The sequence below is a fragment of the Scyliorhinus canicula genome, chromosome 1 (assembly GCF_902713615.1).
Source record: "Scyliorhinus canicula chromosome 1, sScyCan1.1, whole genome shotgun sequence".
In the NCBI taxonomy this organism is placed as follows: Eukaryota; Metazoa; Chordata; class Chondrichthyes; order Carcharhiniformes; family Scyliorhinidae; genus Scyliorhinus; species Scyliorhinus canicula.
In genome coordinates, this window is record NC_052146.1 from 28,015,350 (window position 1) to 28,040,436 (window position 25,087).

General features: G+C 51.2%; 1 protein-coding gene across 1 annotated transcript in view; it reads left to right on the forward strand.

The window, feature by feature from the left end:
• LOC119978332 overlaps positions 1 to 25,087 on the forward strand; it is a 198,672-nt gene that overhangs the window by 86,295 nt on the left and 87,290 nt on the right. The window contains exons 14-15 of the mRNA XM_038819897.1: positions 19,417 to 19,637; positions 23,741 to 23,997. Of these exons, the coding sequence (XP_038675825.1) occupies positions 19,417 to 19,637; positions 23,741 to 23,997 (478 nt within the window). The remainder of the gene's footprint in view (positions 1 to 19,416; positions 19,638 to 23,740; positions 23,998 to 25,087) is intronic.

Sequence of the window (25,087 nt, forward strand, 5' to 3'; positions counted from 1 at the left end):
CCCCCTGCAATGTTCACACACATCTTCTACCCCTCAAAGAGCCGGCTCATCCTCGTCCTTGTAAGGTGTTCTCTAGACACCACCTTCAGCTGTATCAGCCCCAACTTTGCACACGAGGTGGAGGCGTTCACCCTCGTCAGCACCTCACACCAGAACCCTTCCTCCATACCCTCTCCCAACTCTTCCTCCCACTTTGCCTTGATCCCTTCCAGCGGCGCCTTCTCCTCCTCCAAAATATCCCCGTAAACCGCTGAAATTACCCCCTTCTCCAGTCCCCCTGTCATCAGCACCTCCTCCAGCAATGTGGAAGCCGGCTCTACTGGGAAGCTCTGTATCTCCTTTCTGGCAAAGTCTCAAACCTGCATGTACCCCCATTCTACCCATTCAAACTCTTTCTCACCATCCAATGCCACAACCACCTTTGTTTCCTTCCCCTCCGCCAATGCCACAATCATGTTCAATACCCTCCTACCTGCTAGTACCTTCGCCAATATCTTTGCGTCCACGTTTAAAAGTGATATGGGTGTTATGGGCCAGGGTTTAGAGAACCACAAAGTGTATCTTGGAGTTCACCTGACCCACAACTTTCAATAGATTGTGGTATGGGCAGCACACGGCCCACTCTACAGGTGTGGTACAGCAGAAATGGAAAAGTATTTTTTTAAGCAAAACAATGTTTATTCTATGAATTCAAGTTAACCTTTTTGAAACATACAGTGAACATCTTAGCAACCATTAATTCAAATACAACCCCCAAAGAATACAACACTGTCTTATCCTGATTTACCACATTAGCCTTCCCAGTGCTTTTCTTCAACCACCAACACTGTGACTTTACATGGCCTAGTTTATTACAGTGAAAACATTTGAAACTTTTCATCACTTTTCCACCCTCCTGGATTTCTTTTTTAATCTGAGGTACACTCTCCTTATTATCTCCCATCAGATCACCTTTACCTTTGCCACTTGAGTATTTCTCATGACCCAGTTTCTATTCGTCACAGGCTGAAACTGATGTTGGAAACCAAGCTTTGATTTATGAACCAATTCATAATCATAATTCACAATCATCTGCCATTTCTGCTGCTAATCTTGCAATTTTAACCGTCTGATCTTCCACATGAGTTCTCACTACATCAGCAATTGAATTTTTAAACTCTTCCAAAAGTATAATTGCCCCGAGAGCTTCATACGTTTGGTCTATTTTCAAAGCCATTATCCACCTATCAAAATTACTCTGTTTGAGCCTTTCAAACTCCATGTATGTTTGACCAAATTCTTTCCTTAAATCTCTAAACCTTTGTCTGTAGGCTTCAGGCACTAGTTCATATGCTCCTAAAATGGATTTTTTCACCTCCTCATACAACCCAGATACCTCCTCCGGTAGTGATGCAAACACTTCACTAGCCCTACCTACCAGCTTTGTTTGAATCAGTAATAGCCACTTTCTCAAATGAAATGAATAAGGCTTCTACCTGCTTCTTGGCAAACATCTGCAATTCTTGGTCATATTTAAATAGATCCCCACCAAGCCTTCGACTATGACGCTTTTTCTCACTATCCTCATCACTATCATCCAACTGTACGTTTCCGTTTACGCCTGCCAATTTTCACTGACTGTCATGTTTCATGGCCATTTTCTGACGTTCAAACTCTCTCTCTTTATCTTTTTTCCTGATCTGTATCTCCCTTTCTCTTTCTTTTGTTCTGCTAGGGCTATTCTTTCTGTTTTCTTTTCTTCTCTCTCGTTTTCCTCTCTCTCTCTTTCTCTTTCTTTTTCCTCTCTCTCTTTCGTATTCAAGCTGCTTTAATTCTTTCTCATGTTCCATTTGTTTAATTTATAACTGAATCTCTGCCATTTCCAGTGAGCCAAACTGTATCTCTGACAACTTTAAATGCTTAGCCACCGCCATAATGACCTCACCTTTTCGCATTTTGTCAGATAATGTTAACTTCAATGTTTTTGCCAAATCTAACAGTCTGCTTTTATTCTCTGTCCGCAAGGTACTGCGTGTGAGTATGCCCACCCCCCAAAAATTTCAGAGCCTCTGAAAGAGCCATTGTCCACAACACACTGCCTACTTAAACTAAAACAACACACCTGAAAAGCAACCTCAATATGCTCACCCCTCACTGTCCTTAAGTTCACTCAGCCAATCCAATAGATAGACTTTTATCCCCCTCGAGCCCCCAATTTGTTATGGGCCAGGGTTTAGAGAACCCCTAAGTGTATCATGAAGTTCACCTGACCCACAACTTTACAACTTTTAATAGATTATGGTATGGGGAGCACACGGCCCACTGTACAGGTGTGGTACAGCAGAAATGGAAAAGTATATTTTCAAGCAAAACAATGTTTATTCTATGAATTCAAGTTAATCTTTATGAAACAAACAGTGAACATCTTAGCAACCATTAATTCAAATACTTTTTTTTATAAATGTTTTTTTATTGAGTTTTCATATTTTATATATGACAAATTACAAGTTATTAGAGAGAGAGAAAAAAAAAAAGGAAAACACAAAAATTTTACATGAATATTTACAGGTAAGCATCTTCATAACAATAATTGTGGCCGCCCCCTTTAGCCAGCATACATATTTTACATTCCCCAATATGGCCGAGGCACATGTTTATAGGCATTTTTTTATAGTTTGGTTTTGGGCCTTGGCTTGCCATCAAACCCCCATACCGAGCCCGTAGCCCCCCCCCCCCCCCCCTCCCCCCGGCTACCTTCCCCCGATTCCCGCCCATTTTCCCCTGGTTCTTGGCCACCCGACTATTCTTCCTCATGTACGTTGGCCACAAACAGGTCCCGGAACAGTTGCATGAATGGCTCCCACGTTCTGTGGAAGCCGTCGTCCGACCCTCGGATGGCGAATTTGATTTTCTCCATTTGGAGAGATTCCGAGAGGTCGGACAGCCAGTCTGCAGCTCTGGGTGTGCTGCTGACCGCCAGCCAAACAGGATTCTCGGCGGGCAATCAGGGAGGAAAGGCTAGTAAAGGGAGTCCGCCCTCCTCCCAGGAATAGATCTGGCTGGTCTGAACCCCGAAGACGCCACTATCGGGCATGGCTCCAACCCTCAACCCCACCACTTTGGACATAGCCTCTGAAGAAGGCTGTCCAGTACTCCACAAGTCTGGGGCAAGACCAGAACATTGTGGGCGTGGTTGGCCGGGGCCTCTCTGGCACCGCTCAACATTTGTCCTCCACTCCGGGAAGAACCTACTCATACGGTTTCTCGTTAAGTGGGCTCTATGTACCACTTTTAGTTGCGTCAGGCTGAGCCTTGCGCACGTGGAGGTGGAGTTGACCCTATGCAGTGCTTCGCTCCAGAGTTCCCACCCTATCTCCCATCCCAAGGTCGTCCTCCCATTTCCTTCTTGTTGCGTCCAGTACGGTTGTCGTCCCTTCTACCAGTCGGTCATACATGTCACTACAGTTCCCTTCTCTAGGATACTTGCGTCCAGTAGGTCTTCCACTAGTGTCTGTAGTGGCGGTTGTGGGTATGTCCTGGTCTCCTTTTGTAGGAACGTTTTTTTGAGCTGCAGGTACCGTAGCTCGTTCCCCCCAGCTAGCTGAAATTCTCTGTCAGTTCGTCCAGTGTTGCGATCCTGTCGTCCGTGTATAGGTCCCTGACTGTCAGTGTCCCCCCGTCCTGCCTCCACCTTTTGAAGGTGGCGTCGGTCAGTGCTGGTTTGAACCTATGGTTGTTGCAGAGGGAGCCTTGTCCGACATTTTGTACAGGCCAAAATTGCTGGCCGCAGTTGGTTCCAGGATTGGAGGGTGGCTGTCACACTGGGCTGGTGGAGTGTTTTTTGGGTGGGGATGGGAGTGCTGCCGTGGCGAGGGCCCGGAGGGAGGTTCCCTGCAGGAGGCCTCCTCCGCACGCACCCACTCGGCTTCTGGCTCCTGGATCCATCCCCTTACTCGCTCGGCTGTTGCGCCCAGTGTAGAATTGTAGATTCGGGAGGGCTAGCCCCCCCCTGGATTTTGTTTTTTGTCTGACCTTCTTTGGGATCCTAGCATTTTTTACCCCCATACGAACGCCATGATATGTTTGTCCAGCGCTTTGAAAAAGGCTTGGGATGTAGATCGGAATGGATCTAAACAGGAAAAGGAACCTGGGCAGTACGTTCATTTTGATTGTCTGGACTGTCCCCGCGAGGGAGAGCGGGAGTGTGTTCCATCTTTGCAGGTCCTTTTTAAACTTCCTCCGTCAGGCTGGTGAGGTTCCATTTGTGGATCCCTTTCCAGTCATGGGCTATTTGGATCCCCAGGTAGCGGAATTTATTTCGGGCTGTTTGAACGGCAGGCCCTTTAGTGCTGCCCCCCCCCCCTTGCGGGTTGTACTGGGAAGATCCTCACTTTTTGCTCATGTTGAGTTTGTAGCCCGAGAAGGCTCCAAACTCTTTCAGGAGCGCTATGATTCCGTCCATGCTGCTTTGTGGGTCCGAGATATAGAGGAGCAGATCATCCGCATAGAGTGAGACTCTGTGCTCTCTACCTCCCCTTCGGATCCCCCTCCAATTTTTTGCTGCCCTGAGCGCGATTGCTAGCGGTTCGATTGCTTAGTGCGAACAGCAGCGGGGACAGTGGGCATCCTTGTCTGGTGCCCCTGTGCAGCTGGAAGTATTGGGAGTTGGTATTGTTGGTCCGTACACTCGCCATGGGAGCGTGTATAGGAGCTTTACCCAAGCGGTGAACCCTGTTCCAAGCCCGAACCGCTCCAGTACCTCTATGAGGTATTTCCATTCGACTCTGTCGAAGGCCTTTTCTGCGTCCAGGGAGACGATCACCTCTTGTGTTCTCTCCCCGGAGGGGGTCCTTATCACGTTCAGCAGGCGCCTGATGTTCGCGGTAAGCTGTCTACCTTTGACGAAGCCCGTCTGGTCCTCTGTGACCACCTCAGGTACACAGTCTTCTAGCCTTTTGGCTAGGATTTTGCCAGTATTTTGGCGTCTGCGTTCAGCAGAGATATGGGTCTGTATGACCCACATTCCGTTGGGTCTTGTCTTTCTTAGGTATCAGCGAGATTGAGGCCTGTGCTAACGTGGGTGGCAGTGTGCCCCTAGCTAGCGAGTCTGTGAACATCTCCCGCAGGTGCGGGGCCAGCGGTGTCGCAAATTTTTTGTAGAAGTCCGCCGGGAATCCGTCCGGTCCCGGCGCCTTCCCCGTCTGCATGGAGCTAATGCTCTCCATGATCTCTTCCCAGTGCTAGTGGTGCTTCCAGATCCCGTTTTTCTGCCCTCTCCCACGACTGGTATGTCCAGTCCATCAAGAAACCGGTTCATCCCAGCCTTCCCCGTTGGGGGCTCCGAGGTGTACAGCCCTTGGTAGAAGGCCTTGAAGGTTTCGTTAATCCTCTCGGTTCTGTTTCCCACGTGCCTCTGGTACCTCTGATTTGCGCAATTCCCTGCTGGCTGCTGCTTTCTCAGCTGGTGTGCCAACAGGCGGCTGGCTTTGTCTCCGTGTTCGTACAGGGCCCCGCGTGCCTGGCGGAGTTGGTGTACTGCTTTCCTGGTGGAGAGCAGGTCAAAGTTCCTTTGTAATTCTTTTCTCTCCGCCAGGAGCTCTACGGTCGGGGCCTCGGAGTATTTACGGTCTACCTCCAGTATGGAGTCGACCAGCTTCTGCCTAGCCACCCTTTCCTCCCCTATCTCTTTGCGCTTGTAGGCAATGATTTCCCCTCTTAGTACGGCCTTAAGCGCTTCCCAGAACGTGGAGGATGAGACCTCCCCGTTTTGGTTGTTCTCCGTGTATTCCGCTATGGCCCGCGCTATCCTTTCGCTGAAGGCCTTGTCAGCTAGTAAGGCACCGTCCAGCCTCCATGTGGGGCGCTGGGCCCTTCCCGTCTCCAGCCGCACGTCCATGTAGTGTGGGGCGTGGTCTGATATCACAATTGCGGAATATTCCACCTTGTCTATCCCTGGAAGCACCGTTTTCCCCACCACAAAGAAGTCAATTCTGGTGTACACATTGTGTACTGGGGAGAAGAAAGAGAATTATTTCTCCCCGGGTGGGCGAATCGCCAGGGGTCCACTGCTCCCATCTGCTCCATATAGTGACTGAGTTCCCTTGCCATGTTTGAGGTTTTTCCCCGTTCTGGGGTTTGATCTGTCCGTCTTTGGGTCCTGTACACAGTGAAGTCCCCCCCATGATTAGTCGGTGCATCGCTATGTCCGGGATTCCTGCCATGGTCTTTTGGATGAAGCTCGTGTCGTCCCAGTTGGGCGCGTACACGTTAACTAGAACTACCGGCGCCCCATCCAGGGCCCCGCTGACCATGACATACCGTCCCCCTGGGTCCGTAACCGTCTTTGTCGCCCTAAACATTGTCCTCTTGCCAATCAGGATCGCCACCCCCCTGGCCCTTGCCCCATAACAGGAATGATAGGTTGTCCCACCCAGCCCTTTCTTACCCGCAGTTGGTCCTGCTCCCTCAGGTGCGTCTCTTGGAGGAAGACTATGTCGGCCCTCATGTTTCTAAGGTGGGTGAGGACTCTAGATCTCTTCACTGGGCCGTTAAGTCCCCTTACGTTCCAGGTGACTATTCTGGTGGGGGGCTTCTGCCCCCTTGCTCCTGTGGGGTTAACCATATTTGTCCGGTGGACGCGCCCCTGCCCTCTGGGGTTTCCCTTTGTTAGGGGGCCGTCCAGGATGTCCGGTATCACTGCTCTCCCCATGCGGTCGGGTCCCTGCGCTCCGGGTTCCCCCCTTGTCCCCGGGGACACCCGCCATGGCCGTCCACTGTGTGTCCGCCACGCGGGTAGTCCCTGCACTCCGGGGGGCCCCTTCACCCACAGACCTTACTGGGTGGGTGCTTGCAGCGGTTCCCTGTTTCGAGCCGTTGTCCGTGGCACTTTGTGGCCCTATTCCCTTTCTGGCCTCTTTTGTCCCTTCGACCCTGCATTCCCCTCCCTGGTCTCTCGCCCCCCGAGTGCCCCCCCCCCGCTCTATCCCTTTTCCCCCCTCCCCTGTATACCCCTCCATTGCCCCTCTCTCCCCCATTCCTGTCCCCATTTGCTCTCCCACCTTTGATGGGTGATCCCCCCCTCCCTGCCTGGCGCCTTCCCCCCTGTTGGGGGTGCGCTGCGGCCCTGCTCTGTTGCGCGCCCCCGTCGCTAGCTTTCCTGCTAGCACGGTGGCTCCCCTCTCGGAGGTTGCTGTCCCGCTTCTCCTCTCCCCTCTCCAGTACTCCCGTTCCCCCGTGCCGGGGCCTGGCCTCCCACCTGGAGCGGGCCCTTGGGCATTGGGTTGTTTTTCGTTCTGGGTGTTCCTGCCAGGGGGGAGGGGGCTGGCTTTGCCTCGCCCCTCCCCACCCCCCCGTCGGCATGACGTTTCTCCTTGCCATGGCCCCTCGTCCCTACTTCCCATGGCGTTTTTCCAGCCCGTGCTCCTCGACGAATCTATTCGCCTCGGCAGGGGCTGTAAAGAAATATTCCTTGTTTTGGTATGTGACCCAGAGTTTTGCTGGGTACAGCATACCAAAACGTACTTTGTTCTTGTAGAGAGCTGCTTTCGCTCTGTTGAACTCCGCCCGTCTCTTAGCTACGTCCGCTCCAAGATCCTCGTAGATTCGGATGGCGTGCCCCGTTCCATTTGCAGGCTCTATTCTCCTTGGCCCAGCGCAGGATTGTCTCCCTATCCCGGTACCGGTGCAGTTTGGTTATAACTGCTCTCGGTTTTTTCCCCTTCCTTGGGCTTCGGGCGCAGTGACCGATGAGCTCTGTCCATTTCGGTGGGGTGGGAAAAGTTTCCCGCCCCACTAAGGAGCCCAGCATCGCAGCCACGAATGTTGTGGGATTTCTACCCTCGATCCCCTCTGGCAGGCCCACTATCCTAATATTTTGCCTTCTCGAGCTGTTCTCCTGGTCGTCTACCCTGCCCTTCAGGCTCCCCTGTGTTGCACTCAGTTTCGCCATTTCCCTCTCCAGGGACATGACCCGGTCGCTCACGTCAGTCGCTGCCTTCTCCAGCTCTTTAATGGTTGCCCCCTGGGCTTCCAGTATCTTCCCTTAGGCATCCACTTTCTCCTCCAATCTGGTCAGAGCCTGCTGCACCCCTGACATGGCCCTGGTCACTGCTGCCTGTGCTGCGGCCTCTGCGTCTGCTTTTAACTCTGCCTTGATTGCCTGCAGCTGCTCCCTCACCACCTCGGCAAAGGCTTCCTTCCAATTCACGCCCCCCTCTAACCCCAGGGGAGAGGTTGCCCGCCCGTCCAGCTCTTTTGGATGCGGCGATACATCCTTCCCGCTGCTTCGCGTGTTGACTCGTTTGCCCAAGCTGGTTTGCCCTTTGCCCCGTCTACTTCCGGTGCCCCCTTTCTCTTGGCTCCCTTCTGGCATTTTTTTCTCCCCCTTCCCTTCATCTTTTCTTCTCTCCTTGTTCTTCTTTTCCCCCTTTTCCGCACCCTATTTTTATTTTATTTATTATTATATATATATATATATATATATATTTTTTTTTTAAATAAAAATTTATTTCCCCCTTCTTTCCTTTACCCCTTTATTTTACCCCTTTTCTCTTTACCAGTTTTCTTTGGGTTTTTTTTTAAAAAGAACAGAAATATAAGTCTCTTTTTCTTTTGTTTTCTCTCCCCACTCACCCAGGAGAGAGAGAGAGAGAGTCCCTTTGTCCTTGCCCACGTGGTGGTCACTGCAGTTGGGGGGGGGGAGGGGCGAGTGGGCCGGTGGTCGCTGCCGTAGGGGGGGGGAGTGGTGTCCCCGCTGCTGGTGGGGGGGGGGTCCCCGCTGGCTGGTTGGGGGGGGGGGGTCCCCGCTGCTGGTTGGGGGGGGGGTCACCGCTGCTGGTGGGGGGGGGGTCCCCGCTGTTGGTTGGGGGGGTCCCCGCTGCTGGTTGGGGGGGGGGCGCTGCTGGTTGGGGGGGGGTCCCCGCTGCTGGTTGTGGGGGGGTCCCCGCTGCTGGTGGGGGGGGTACCTGCTGCTGGTTGGGGGGGGTCCCCGCTGCTGGTTGGGGGGGGTCCCCGCTGCTGGTTGGGGGGGGGGTCCCCGCTGCTGGTTGGGGGGGGGGGCCCCCGCTGCTGTTGGGGGGGGGGGTCCCCGCTGCTGGTTGGGGGGGGTCCCCGCTGCTGGTTGGGGGGGGTCCCGCTTCTGGTTGGGGGGGGGGGGAAAGAGGGCCCCGCCGCTGCCGCACCGCTCCCGGCCGCGTCTGGGGGGGGGGGGGGGGGGGGGGGGGAGAGAGAGAAGAGGGCCCGCCGCTGCCGCACCGCTCCCGGCCCGCGTCTGGGGGGGGGGGGGGGGGAGAGAGAAGAGGGCCCGCCGCTGCCGCACCGCTCCCGGCCGCGTCTGGGGGGGGGGGGGGGGAGAGAGAAGAGGGCCCGCCCGCTGCCGCACCGCTCCCGGCCCGCCTCTGGGGGGGGGGGGGGGGGGGGGGGGGGGGGGGGAGAGAGAAGAGGGCCGCCGCTGCCGCACCGCTCCCGGCCCGCGTCTGGGGGGGGGGGGGGGGGAGAGAGAAGAGGGCCCGCCGCTGCCGCACCGCTCCCGGCCCGCCGTTCTGGGGGGGGGGGGAGAGAGAAGAGGGCCCGCCGCTGCCGCACCACTCCCGGCCCGCGTTCTGGGGGGGGGGGGGGGAGAGAGAAGAGGGCCCGCCGCTGCCGCACCGCTCCTGGCCAGCGTGGGGGGGGAGGGAGAGGGTTGGACCTGCCGCTGCTGTGCCCCCCTGTCGCCGCTGCTCCTCTGCGCCGCCGCCGCCGCCTCTCCGCCGCCACCGCCGCCTCTCCGCCGCCGCCTCCGCCTCTCCGCCGCCGCCTCTCCGCCGCCGCCGCCGCTCCTCCTCCGCTCGCTCCTCCTCCGCTGCCGCTTCTCCTCCTCCGCCGTCCGGCCTGTCGGGGGGGTTCCTTGTCTTGCGCTTGCGGGAGCCCCTCTCCCTGCGACCTCCTCGCTCGCCGACCGGAAGTCGAATCCATTAATTCAAATACAACCTCCAAAGAATACAACACTAAGTAATCCGTAAGCTGTCCTTTTAACATCCAGAAGACGTGAAAAAAAACCTTTAAACAGAAGCACATCAGGTTTAAAGTCACTACTGCGAGCAGTTATTAGTTTTAAATCATCAAAGGATCAATTTACATTCTTTAGATTACAGAGAGACTCTAATACACCTTCTGGCTGTGACTGCAGCTGTCCAGCTCTGAAAACGAAACTAAAACACATCCTGCAGCAAACAGCCTAAAACAAAAGTAAAAAGCTGACAGACAGCCTTGCGCCACCCCCCTCTCTGACATCAATGCAGTAATAAACACCCATTTATTAAAGGTACTCTCACTACAGATATTTATATACACACCCATTTATAACACCCGTCTCTTAAAGGTACTCTCACATAACATGGCCCTATGTGACCCACACTCTGTCGGATCCTTATCTTTTTTTAAGTAACAGGGAAATCAATGCCTCCCCAAAGTTTGTGGTCGGGACAGGATTTATACCCATTTGTAAACAAATGGACTCATTAGCAATAGACATCATGGTTTTGTGAAGAGGAGGTCATGTCTCACTATCTTGATCAAGTTTTTTTGAGGAGGTGACAAGGTAAATTGATAAGGGAGGGTGGTGCATGTTGCTTACACGGACCTTCGGTAAAGCCTTTGACAAGGTGCCTCATGACAGACTGGTACAAAAGGTGAAATCACACGGGATCCGCGGTGAGGTGGGTAATATGGATACAGAACTGGCCCAGTCACAGAAGGCAAAGGGTAGCGAAGGATGTTTTTCTGAATGGAAGGTTGTAACTAGTGGTGTTCCACAAGGATCTGTGCTGGGGCCTCTGTTGTTTGTAGTATACAGAAACAATTTGGAGGAAAATGGAGCTGGTCTGGTTAAGTAAGTATTCGGATGACACCAAAGTTGGTGGTGTTGCAGATAGTTGTGCGGATTGTCAGAGGATGCAGCAGGACATAGATGGATTGGAGACTTGGGCAGAGAAATGGTAAATGAAGTTTAATCTAGACAAATGTAAGGTAATGCATTAGGTAGGTCTAACATAGAGGGGGAAATGTACCGTAAATGGCAAAACTCTTAGGATTATAGAAAGTCAGAGAGATGTGGGCGTGTGGGTCCACAGATCTTTGAAAGTGGCAACACAAGTAGACAAGGTAGTCAAGAAAGCAGACAGAATGCTTGCCTTCATTGTGCGGGGCATCTAGTATAAAAACTTGCAAGTCATGCTGCAGTTGTATAGAACTTTGGTAAGGCAGCACTTGGAATATTGTGCACAATTCTGGTCATCACACTACCAAATGGGTGTGGAGGTTTTTGAAGAGGGTGCAGAGGCGGTTTACCAGGATGTTGCCTGTTCTGGAGGGTGTTAGCTATGCGGAGAGGCTGAACAGACAGTTTTCATTAGGAAGACGGAGGATGAGGATTGACCTGATAGAGGTCTACAAGATTATGAAGGGCATGGATAGAGTGGATGGGCAGGCACTCTTTCCCAGGGTGGAGGGATAAGTCACCAGAGGGCATAGGCTTAAGGTCCATGGGGCAAAGTTTAGAGGCGATGTGCAAGGCAGGACTTTTTGCACAGAGGGTGGTGAAGTGTTGCCAGGGAAGGTTATGGAAACAGATATATTAACGGCGTTTCAAAAAGCATCTTGACAAATACATGGATAGGATGGGTAGAGAGGGATGCGGCACAAGGAAGTGCTGAGTGTTTTGGCCAAGATTGGTATCATGTCGGTACAGGCTTGGAGGGCTGCAAGGGCCTGTTCCTGTGCTGTGTTGTTCTTTGTTCCCCTGCACATCTTTGGACTTTGGTAATAGTAGCTGCAACTGTACCTCTTTCCCCAGTCGTTGTGCTATGGATTGTACTATTCTTTACCTTTGATGTTATCTACTCTGTGGCATTGGCTTTTAGCATATATGTGCCAATTTCCTTATCTGTCCACTTTGAAGTTACCTCTTCCATACCCCACTTGCTTTTATCACTGACATTCTAATTTACATTCCATAATATCTTCAGTCATCTGAGCTTATGATGCACTATCAATGACCATAGTAGCGAGGTTGTAGTCCGACTGAAGGCTTTAATAGACGAGATGTTTCCCCCAGCAGCTCAGGTACAGAAAGGAAGCTGTGGGGGATACACGGGCTCTTGTACCCCGCCTTACTGGGCGGAGATACCTTACAATTCTAACCAATGGGTGATTAGTGTTACATTACCATCGGGCCCATGGCAGCGAGGCTTCTCCACAATTGGTGTCTTGCATTGAGGGTGCCGTAGTACTCTAGTCATACTACCACATTCTCCCCCTGTTGAAAAAAGAATCGGGGGGGGGGCGGGGGTTGGCGGCTTGGTGCCCAACGATAACTGGCGGTCCGCCCGGGTTGAATAGCATAACTGGTAGTAGGTTGAGGTACTGCACTACTCGTACTGCGTCTGCCCACTGCCCATAACTATTTACAAGGACATAATACAGTTTTCGCAATTTCACAATCGTCCATGTACATGTCACATTACAAGTCTATATACAGTTCATAGCGACTCAATCAGACGGTCGGGGGCCTTGGTTGTCCTTTGCGATCGACGGAGCTTCGGCGGAGACGTCAGGGAGGTGCAGGCTTCTGTGATTCCGGGAGCATGGATCCAGTCCCCGTAGCGGCTTCAACACCCCTAGATGGTGCGGATGAGGTGGCCGACCCGGGGAGGGGGCAGCCAGACCTCTAGATGGCGCTGGTGGGGTGGTTGACTGACCAGGGAAGGGAGCGTCTGTAGAGTGCAGCGGTGGGCGGGGGGGTTCGAGGCAGGGCCAGCGGGAAAACCGGTTGTCCAGGGAAGGGGGCGACAGTGAGGTGCGCCGGTGCAGGGGAGGGTGGGGATCCGGCAGGCGCCAGGTCCGTTGGGAGACCGTGTCTTGTCGGCGTCGGGGGTACTCCACGTACGCGTACTGGGTGTTAGCATGGAGTAGATGGACCCTCCGACCAACGGGTCGACTTGTGCGCCCGAACATGTTCCGGAGCAGGATGGGCCCGGGGGCTGCCAGCCAGTTCGGGAGCGAGATCCCTGAGGAGGACTTCCTATGAAGACAAGGAGACGTTTGTGGGTGTTTGGTTAGTTGCAGAGCAGAGACCGGATGGAGTGGAGGGCGTCTGGGGAGGACCTCCTGCCAGCGGGGTTCGGGACATTCCTGGACTATAGGGCCAGTAGGCCAGACTGCTCCGTTCTCCCCGCTCAACCTGTCCGTTACTCCGGGGGTTTGTAACTGGTCGTCCTGCTCGAGGCAATGCCCTTGCTCAGCAGGAATTGACGCAGTTCATCACTCATAAAGGAGGACCCCCCTATCACTGTGTATGTAGGTGGGGAATCCGAAACAGGGGAAAAAATGCTGTGGAGGGCTTTGATGATGGTGGTTGTGGTCATGTCGGGGCAGGGGATGGCGAACGTGAAGCAGGAGTACTCGTCAATCACGTGAGGAAGTACGTATTGCGGTTGGGTCGAGGGGAGGGGATCTTTGAAGTCCATGCTGAGGCATTCAAAGGGATTATCAGATGCGCTTTTTTCCGGACGGTAGAAGTGTGATTGCACTCTGCGCAGATGTGGCAGTTCCTAGTGACTGTCCTGACCTCCTCGATGGAGTAGGGCAGGTTGCGGGTCTTTACGAAATGGAAGGATGAGTGACCCCCGGGTGGCAGTGGTCCTCGTGAAGGGCTCGGAGGCGGTCCACTTGTGCTTTGGCACATGTGCCGCGGGACAGGGCCTCAGGAGGCTCGTTTAGCTTCCCGGGATGATACAGGATCTCGTAGTTGTAGGTGGATAAGTCGATCCTCCACCGCAAGATCTTATCGTTCTTTATCTTGCCCCGCTGTGCATTATCGAACATGAAAGCTACCGACCGTTGGTCCGTGAGGAGGGGTAAACCTCCTGCCGCCCAGTAATGCCTCCAATGTCGCACAGCTTCTACTAAGGCCTGTGCTTCCTTCTCTACCGAGGAATGGCGGATTTCGGAAGCATGGAGGGTACGTGAGAAGGCCACGGGTCTGCCCGTTTGGTTGAGGGTGGCTACCAGAGCTACGTCAGAAGCGTCGCTCTCGACTTGGAATGGGAGGGACTCGTCGATGGCACGCATCGTGGCCTTTGCGATATCCGCGTTGATGCGGCTAAAGGCCTGGTGGGCCTCCGTCGACAGGGGAAAGTAGTTGTTTGGATAAAAGGACGGGCTTTGTCAGCGTAGTTGGGGACCCTCTGAGCGCAGTAAGAGAAGAACCCGAGGCAACGCTTCAGGGCCTTGGAGCAGTGAGGGAGGGGGAACTCCATAAGAGGGCGCATGCATTCCAGGTCGGGGCCGATCATTCCATTTCGCATTACGTAGCCGAGGATGACTAGGCTGTCGGTGCTAAACACTCATTATCCTTGTTATACGTTAGGTTCAGGAGTTTTGTGGTCTGGAGGAATTTGTGGAGGTTGGTGTCGTGGTCCTGCTGGTCGTGGCTGCAGATGGTGACATTATCGAGATACGGGAATGTTGCCCATAAACCGTATCAGTCGACCATTCGGTCCATCTCTCGCTGAAAGACCGAGACCCCGTATGTGACACCGAAGGGAACCCTTAAGAAGTGGAAGAGTCGCCCATCCGCCTCGAACGCAGTGTACTTGTGATCACTCTTACGGATCGGGAGCTGGTGGTAGGCGGACTTTAGGTCTACCGTGGAGAAGACCTTTTACTGCGCGATCCTGTTGACCAGGTCAGATATACAGGGTAGGGGCTACGCATCCAGTTGCGTAAACCCGTTGCTGGTCTGGCTGTAATCGATAACCATCCTGTTCTTGTCCCCGGTCTTACCACCACAACTTGAGCTCTCCAGGGGCTGTTGCTAGCTTTGATGACCCCTTCCCTCAGAAGCCGCTGGACCTCGGACCTGATGAACTTCCGGTCCTGGGCACTGTACCGTCTGCTCCTGGCGGCGACGGGTTTGCCATCGGGGTGAGGTTTGCAAACAGGTAGGAGGGGTCGACCTTGAGGGTCGCAAGGCTGCAGACAGTGAGAGGGGGTATAGGGCCGCCAATTTAAACGTTAGACTCTGAAGATTACACTGAAAATCTAACCCTAGGAGTGTGGCCCGCGCAGAGGTGGGGGAGGATGTAGAGCCTGTAATTCTTGAACTCCCTTGCCTGGACCGTGAACTCCCTTGCCTGGACCGGGGAGATTTTTTGATTGGCGGGGTGGGACAGGAAGAGGACAGCGCCTTACCGTATCGGGGTGTATAAAGTTCTCCGTGCTTGCAGAGTCGACCGGACAGGACGTCTCGTGCCCGTTGATCAATACCATCGTCGTCGCTATGGAAAGAGTGCGGGGTCGAGACTGGTCCAGGGTCACCGATGCCAACCGTGGCAGGAGTTCAGAATCCTCATCGGGCGGTGTGTGGTCACCCGCGCTGAGGTCCTTGGAGCCGGTCCAAGATGGCGGCGCCCACTGGTCGCACATGGCTGAGGGTGGACAAAATGGCGGCACCCATCCCCCGCACGTGGCGTCGGCAGAGCAAGATGGCGGCGCCCGAAGGCCCCACGTGGCACTGGGGGAGGACGATGGCGATGTTTGTGGGCCGCACGAGACCCGTGGAGAGGGTTGGAGCGGTGATCCGCACTCACCGCCCGGGACCGCAGCGACCACCCGGGCCTGGCAGACCGCCATGAAATGGCCCTTTTTGTCGCACCCTTTGCACGTTGCCGAACGGGCTGGGCAGCACTGTCGGGGGGTGTTTCGCCTGCCCGCAGAAATAACAACGGGGGCCCAGCGGGGGCTGCTGGGGGCATCTCGCAGCGCAGGGCCTGAGGCGATTCAGAGGTCCGCTGAGGGGGAATCCACGCTGCCCAGGGGGCCGCCGCGCGGTCGGGGGTGGAGGCGCGGGCATTTTGGGAGGCAGCGTCCAGTGAGTTGGCGAGGTCCTGTGCCTCCTTGAGGCTCAGAGTTTCTTTCTCAAGCAGTCTCTGGCGGATTTGTGGGACTGCATACCCACACCAAAAGCGTCCCGGATCAATAGTTCTGTATGTTCGTTAACCAAAACTTGTGGGCAGCTGCAGTTCCTCCCTAGCACGAGGAGCGCATGATAGAACTCGTCTAGTGACTCACCAGGGCTCTGCCACCTCGTTGCCAGTAGATGCTGGGCGTAGACCTGGTTTACTGAGCGGATATAATGTCCTTTCAGTAGTTCCATTGCGGAATCGTAGTCAGTAGCGTCCTCGATGAGCGTGTAGATGTCCGGGCCCACACTCAAGTGCAAGATCGTCAGTTTCTGCTCCCTCGTAGGTGTGCTTTCTGCCGTGCCGAGGTAGCCGTTGAAACATGCTAACCAGTGCTTAAAGGTTGCTGCTGCGTTAGCGGCGTGGGGACTGAGTTGTAGACACTCTGGCTTGATGCGGAGCTCCATCCTTTAAATCTTGTCTATTAGATTGATGCACTATCAATGACCACAGTAGCGAGGTTGTAGTCCGAATTGAAGGCTTTAATAGAACATAGAACAGTACAGCACAGAACAGGCCCTTCGGCCCTCGATGTTGTGCCGAGCAATGATCACCCTACTTAAACCCACGTAACCTGTATACCCGTAACCCAAGAATCTCCCCATTAACCTTACACTACGGGCAATTTAGCATGGCCAATCCACCTAACCCGCACATCTTTGGACTGTGGGAGGGAAACCGGAGCACCCGGAGGAAACCCACGCACACACAGGGAGGACGTGCAGACTCCACACAGACAGTGACCCAGCCAGGAATCGAACCTGGGACCCTGGAGCTGTGAAGCATTGATGCTAACCACCATGCTACCGTGAGGCCCCAAATAGACGAGATGTTTCCCCTAGCAGCTCAGATACAGAAAGGAAGCTGTGGGGGATACATAGGCTCTTATACCCCAGCTTACTGGGCGGAGCTACCTTACAATTCTAACCAATGGGTGATTAGTGTTACATACCATCGGGCCAATGAGCAGCGAACCTTCTCCACCATTGTGTCTCGGCATTGCTAGGTACCGTAGTACCTCTAGTCATACTACACACTTATTAACTCCCTGTATTATTTTATTCCAATTTCATTTTTAATCTTCCCCAATCTTAACACTCCTATTTCAATTTCATTAAACAATCACTTGCCACTGTGCTCTTGTCTTGTGAACCCTGATAAAGTGCAGAGAGCTCAGGGAACCTGTATGCTGGCCATTAAAGACAGAGTACAGGGTTAAAGTGAAATTTAGGGCACAATGGAACCAAATACAAACTGTCCATTCTGGGTGGGATTAGCAGGGTTCATCCTGGCGCCCTCTCAGCCCCCCCCCCCCCCCCCCCCCCCCCCCCCCGGCAACCACGCCACATACCAACAGGGCGCCCATGGGCCTGATCCCAAATGTGGGCAAAATGCTAGCTTGGCACCTTGACACTGCAGCCTGGCATCATGGCAGTGCCCTGCCAGCCTGGCACTTCCACCAGGGCACCCTGACAGCGCCAGGCTAGCGTCCAAGTGGCACTGCCAGGATGCCCAGATAGCACTTCCATGGTGTCAGGCTGGCATTGCCAAAGTGCCCAGGTGGCACCAGCCATGCCAGCGTCCCACCCTACCCGGCGGACAACCACTTGGGGGCCTCTGATCACCTGGGATGCCTCCCCAAGTGCTGGTACGCCTAGTCCCCGTTTTTGGGAACCAGTACTATAACTGGCGCTCACCTGGAGTTTCCTCGCGAGGCCGGTAGATGCTGGTGTTGCCGTTCATCTGCATGGCTAAATGGGTTTTTAAACTCACTTAACCATGAGAGCCCATTGTGGGCACGGCCTAGATCACGACATCTCACGAGATCTGGTTCAATCTCACAAGGCTCAGCAGCCAACAGGAATGCCAAATGAGGCCTCTCCCGAGATCGATCGACCACGTCCCACCCTGATTCCGCAGGATGCAGATGGTAGATCACGCATTTAATAACTAAACTTAGTCCTTGATTTTCTTTTTTCATTCAAAAGATGCAATGTGAGAAAGGCCAGAATTCATCATCCAGATTAAACTGAGTGGCTTGCTGGGCTATTCCACAAGACAGTTAAGAGTCATCACATTGCTGGTTGGTCTGGGCCACTATCTGTGCGGAGTCTGCACATTCTCCCTGTTTTCTGTGTGGATTTCTTCCGGGTGCTCCGGTTTCCTCCTACAAGTCCCGAAAGAAGTGCTGTTAGGTGAATTGGACATTCTGAATTCACCCCCTGTGTACCCGAACAATGTGGCGACTACAGGCTTTTCACAGTAACTTCATTGCAGTGTTATGTAAGCCTATTTGGGACAATAAAGATTATTGTTATTATTATGATGATGATGACTGGTTGAGGACATTGGGTTTCTAAAGAACATTAATCAACTAGATTACTTGTTACAACAATCCAGTAGTTACAGTGACCTGGTGTTTATGAGATATAGGCATGGCTGGAAACTCAATATTTATTGCCTGTCTCCAATTTCTATTTGAAAGTGCTAAGCCACTGGAGTAAGTGCTGCTGTCTAAATGGTGTTGATGCACTGCGAGTACTGTTAATGAAGGAATTCTTTCTCATCTATTTAAATAACTGAGTTTGTCTACAAAATTATGATGGGTTTGGACAGGGTGGATAGCAACAAGCTTTTTCCAAGAGTGGGTGTGTCAATTACAAGGGGTCACGATTTCAAGGTGAGAGGGGGAAAGTTTAAGGGAGATGTGGGTGGAAAAGTTTTTTATGCAGAGGGTGGTGGGTGCCTGGAGCACATTGCAGCGGAGGTGGTAGAGGCGGGCACGATAGCATCATTTAAAATGCATCTGGACAGATATATGAACAGCGGGGAACAGAGCGAAGTAGAATCCTTGGAAAATAGGCAACAGGTTTAGATAAAGGATCTGGATCGGCGCAGGCTGGGAGGACCGAAGGGCCTGTTCCTGTGCTGTAATTTTCTTTGTTCTTTGTTCTTTAACTTCCCTAATGGCCATTGTGAGGTTTGACTGTACAACTTGAAATTATTAGTCCAGACTTCTGGATTTCTAGACAGTAAGTGTTAGCTTATTTACTATATAAATGGAGAATTTGATAGCATTGGAAGTATAAGTTGAAATACAGAATGTAATTATTTAAATTAGTCATGCATAGTGCATCCATGTCCTGGTCAAAAAATCTTCTGCCCCAAACTCTGTTTCATGCTTTGCTTGATATTGACTCCTGATGTTAAATGTCACAGTACATTCCTACTTGTGTTGTAAACATTAGTAATACATTTAAACCAATTGGATCAAACCTGTGAATTACAGTCTTCAAGATTAGTTAGTTAGATCCATATTTCTGATCACTTAGCACTGACATACTTGGTTGACTGCAGCAAAAGCAAATATAAATATATAATAATATATTTTGTCCTAAAATCTCCAAGCAGTAGTAACATTTTCATTGTTTCTTTAAAGAATCGACCTACCAGGAAAAGGACTATTTGAATGTGCTGCAACTGGACTGAGATGGGTAACAAATTCAGGTGCTGCTATAACTTATCAATATAGCTTCTGGAATGAACACGTTTCTGATGTGCAAAGAGAATGTTGGGTCATCGGAAGTCCGTTGTTCAATATCAGAGTTCAAGAAGGAAAAGTTCTGGCTGTTCACCTTCCTCATTTCATTTGTGAGACAGGTATCTATAACTGTTTTTATTATTATGGGCAGAATCTTACTGTCTTTGAAACTTTAAGAGGGCAAGATCAAAAGTGGATCCCGGCTCCATTGGTGATGACTAATGTCCATAGTCTTACTGGACATAGCCAATTAAGAGGCTGCTTTTGTAAGTGCCATACAAACAACTGGCACCCAGCTGGACAAAAGGGAGGACTTGAAGGTTTGTTATGTAGCAGACCCACCAGGAGAGATGGCACAGCTGTGGCAGACAAATATAGGCACCCTCTGAAGAATTGCATATTATTTAAACTAAATTGGGGCTACAGCTGCCAGGCCAACATTGTGGAGATTGACCCCCTCCACAGGAGGATCTGTGGCCCTGCAGTAGAAACTGTCGGGGGCCTGGTAGATGTAGTGCTTTGTGGGCTGTTTTAAATACAAAAAGCTTCAGTGCCACCCTCCCAACCTGCCACCAGAAGGCTGCCTGTGTGAACTTTCCAAGCTTCACCCACAATGTGGGTCCACCGATCATTAGGTTCTGGCAAAATCCCCAATGAGATCCACACGGTCTGGTAATTTGTACTAATGGCTTCACGCTGCATTCAGATGCGGAGCCACTTCTACTGCTCACCTTCCTTCAGCAAGAGCAGCTGGAACAGGAACGTATCAGGCGGTCGACCTGATGAACCATCCTCTAAAACACCACCTGACACCAAAGCCAGCTGGTAAGATTCCACCATTTACCTTCTCATTCTGTGCATTATTTCTCAATGTAATTATCTGTTAGCATGGACTTTACAGTCAAGAAACTATATATTCCTGACATTTTCTGATCAATAGATACGAGTTAGTAAGCGTACTTTAGCTGATGTCATGAGATAATTAAATCTTTTCCTGCCTTGACACCATGACCTAGGTCTAATAGTTTTGACATTTTTAAAATTAATTTGTGATGTCTGTGCCGCTGGCTAACCCAGCATTTGTTGTCCATCCTTAACTGTCCTTGAGACGGTGATGGTGAGCTGCCTTCTTGAACTGCTGAAGCCCATGTTGTGCAGGTGTACCCACAGTGCTGTTAGGGAGGGGGTTTCAGGACCTTGACCCAGTGACAGTGAAGGAACGGCAATATATTTCCCAATCAGGATATTGAGTGGTTTAGAGGGGAACGTCCAGGGGGTGGTTTTCCCATGTATCTGTCCTAATAGGTAATGCATGTGGGTCTGGAAGGTACTACCTCAGGAGCCTTGGCGAGTTTCTGCAGTGCACCTTGTAGATGGTACACATTGCTGCCACTGTTCGTCAGTAGTGGAGGGAGTGAATGTTTATAGATAGGGTGCCAATCAAGCCGTCTGGTTTCAAGCTTTTTGATTGTTGTTGGAGCTACACTCACCCAAGCAAGTGGAGAGCATTCCATCACACTCCCCACTTGTGTTTTGTATATGGCAGACTGGCTTTGAGGAGTCAGTAGGTGAGTTACTCCCCGCAGGATTCCTAGTCTCAAACCTGCTCGCAAAGCCAGTGTTAATATGGCTAGTCAAGTTCAATTCCTAGTCAGTGGTAATCCCCAAGATGTTAAGAGTGTTCTACCTCCTCTGCGCATTTGCAGCTCGGCTGGAAATTTTCCTGCTATTTGTTGGATAGTTGCTCCTGCTTTCTCCACCAATATCGCCAAAGCATTGCCCAAAAACTGAGTTGCCCGTGCAACTACTGCTGCCTCTCCCAGTTTCTACAGACCTCTGTGAAAACGGTTTGCAGCCAAAATGCTCCTTGGGTTTAAAAGTTGCATGATGTTTTTAAATCACATTAGAATGACACTCCCAAACAGGCAAGCTGCCAATGAACATCATAAATAATACTTGCAGTCCACCTATTTAATTTTCATTAATCAGTTCCACACGTTTGATCTTTCTGTACATGTGATTCGTGACATTCATTATGTGCCTGTACATTCTACTTTGAAACATAATAAGATTTGTAAGAATTGGCTATATTTCCAATATTTGTAATTTCTTTTATCTGTATCTGCCTCATTTAAAACATTGTAAGTCTGTTTGACAACCATTTTCATGCTTATAAACACAATACATTCCAAAGTTCAACAATGAGAACAACACACTTGACACGATAAAACATCAGATTGCTTAACGAGAACTGGATTTGGTCCATACAAATTGCTAATTTGTTGACTTCAAAAGCACGAAATGACAGTAACACTGCAAAGTTCTTTGCAAATCCCCAAAAAAGTCAAAGTCCAGTGATGGCAAAGCTTTGTACCATATTAGCAAAAACAGATTTTTTCAGTAAAACATAAGTTGTTGCATCACAATAAATAAAATCATCAGCAATGTTTATTTGCACCACAACAGTGAAAACACTACTATGTGTTGGCCATGCACTTCCTTAAGAAATAAAAATGAGAATTGGAAATTACATGGCCCAAAGGCAAGCAAGCCGGAATAAACTGAAATAACTTTTTAAATATGCAGTCATTTAAATGTTTATGTTCACCTTCATATACTGAGTGAACAATAACAGACTGATTAATCTGTGACTTTCCTGTTGAGATCTGGTACTGCCATCAATCACCATGATCAGTTTTTAGAGCTGTTACAGAATCATAGAATTTACAATGCAGAAGGAGGCCATTCGGCCCATTGGATCTGCACCAACCCTCTGAAAGAGCACCCTATCTAGGCCCACTCACGACCCTATCCCTGTAACCCCATCTAACCTGCACATCTTTTGACACTAAAGTGCAATTTAGGATGGCTACTCCACCTAACCTACACATCTTCGGGTGTAGGAGGAAACCAGAGCACCTGGAGAAAGCCTACTGAGCCCTCTGTTTTCTAACATCTAAAGGTAGATAATCCAATCCTTGTTTCCTGTAAATTATGAGAGCAACCACCTACTGTTTTTTGAGAAGCCATTTCAATATGTAGAAGGAAATGAATTGTATGGGCGCGATTCTCCCAAAGGGAGACTAGTGCCGACGCCGGAGTGAAAACCGGAGGGTTTCACTCCGGTGTCGGAGGCCGCTCCTCGCCCCTTTTTCTCCCACCCCCAGGGGGCTAGGAGCGGCAGTGCGTCAATTTCGCGCGCCTGAATGACGCGGCCGGCGGCGCCTAAATGACGTCACCCGCACATACGCAGGTTGACCGGCGCCAACCCGCGCATGCTGGGTTGCCGTCCTCCCCTCCGCCGTCTCGCATGACATGGAGGATTGATCTTGCAGTGCAGCAGAGGGAAAAGAGTGCATCTTTCAGAGACGCCCGGCCGACGATCGGCGGGCACCGATCATGGGCCAGACCCCTCCTGAGCACCCCCCTGGTGCTCGATCCTTCTTCTCTTCCACCCCCCCCCCCCCAACAGGCCCCATACGCAGCAGTCACGCGCTGTTCACGCCGATAGCGACCAGATGTGGTTGGCGCCAGCGTGAACCGGTCGGATTAGGCAGGCCGCTCGGCCCATCCGGGCCGGAGAATCGGCGCTCAACCGTTAGAAACGGCGAGCGCCGATTCTCCAAGCGGCCTGTCGTGAAACGCGACAGGCCATTTTGGTGGGGGTGGGAGAATCGCGTGCGGGCGCCAGGGCGGCGTGGCGTGAATCGCCCGGCACTCCCGTGATTCTCCCACCCGGCATCGGGGTCGGAGAATCGCGCCCTATATGTCAGATCATCATATACAAATAATGTAACGATAATGCAAATCCCCAAAAAAATCAAAGTCCAGTAATGGCAAAGCTTTGTACCACATTAGCAAAAACAGATTTTTGCAATGTAACAGAAGTTGCTGTATCACAAAAAATAAAGTCATCAGCAATGTCTCTTTGCATCACAACAGTCAAAGCATTACTATGTATTGGCCATGCACTTCCTTAAAAAATGATTGCATTAGGCCCATTTAATCTGCCCTTGCTTAATTAGGATGTTCTTTCCAAGGGCTGGTGCAGACTTGAAGGGCTGAATTACCTCCTTCTGCACTGTAAATTATATCATTCTGTAGCAGCTCAAATCAATGTAAAGTGCATACATGGCAGCTATTTTTAAAAATGTTTGTAATGATTCGTTCTAAATCGAGGACTTTACACATTATCAATATATAAAACTTTACCATTTTTTAGGTGGAGGAGAACCAATGCAATCCATTACATACAATATTGCATGTCTCAGAAATAATATATTTGTCCTGGAAATACCATCAGAAGTCTCTTTATCTCATGCCACACTGAGAGATCAGCCGCTTTCCATTATGGGTGTCATTCTCTGTCATGTTTGCCATGTGGCCATTCACGCTATCATAATAATATATCAAACGCTCCGAGTTGATTCTTCAAATTTCCATATATACGTCCTACCAAATGATGCGGCATTGATACAGGTATTTAAAACATTTTAATATTGGTTTCTTTAATTGTATGGGTAAGACTAAGAATACATTAAAATGTTTGTTTATAGCAATAAGGTATAACTCCTGAAGCAACGAGTGAATTTTCCATAGAGTATAATGGGCGAGATTCTCTCACCCAGGGGCCGGGCCGGAGAATCACTGGGACCAATGCGAATCGCGCCACGCTGCCACAACACCAGTCTGTCGATTCTCCGGAGAGCAGAGAATCGGCGCGGCACCAGTCGGGGGCCGCTCTACGCCCCCCCCCCCCCCCCCGGCGATTCTCGGCCCGGGATGGGCCAAAAAAGCTGAGTCACGCCGGCACTGTTCACACCTGCTCTTACCCGGCGGGACTTCGACGTGGATGCATCCAGGGAAGGCCTGGTGGGGGTGGGAGGGGGGTCCGACCCCGGGGGGGGGGGGCCTCCGCTGTGGCCTGGCCTGCGATCAGGGCCTACCGATCCATCTAACCTGCATTTGGACTGTGGGAGGAAACCGGAGCACCCAGAGGAAACCCACACAGGCACGGGAGAAAGTGCTGCTCCACACAGACAGTCACCCAAGGTCGGAATTGAACCTGGGGCCCTGGAGCTGTGAGGCAGCAGTGCTAACTATTGTGCCATCATGCCGCATTGTTGATTAAGGAAGATATTGTTACAATATTGAGAAAAGATATTAGCTCAGATAATACGGAATCTATGTGGGTCGAGTTAAGAAACACCAAGGGGCAAAAACATTCATGGGTGGTATATAAACTACCAAATTGCAGAGGTAATATTGGGAATAGCATTAGACAGGAAATCAGAGATGCATGTAATAAAGGAACATCGGTGATTACAGATGAGTCAAATTATTAGTCATGGTACAACGGAGGAAGAATTTCTGGAGTGTATACAGGATGGTTTTCTGGACCAATACGTTCCGGTACCAACTAGAAAATAGACCGTCTTGGACTTGGCATTGTGCAATGAGAAAGGATTAGTTGGCAATCTAGTTGTGAAAGAATCCTTGAAAATGAGTGACCATAATGTAATAATCAAGATGGATAGTGAGATAGTTGATTCTGAGACCAGGGTCCTGA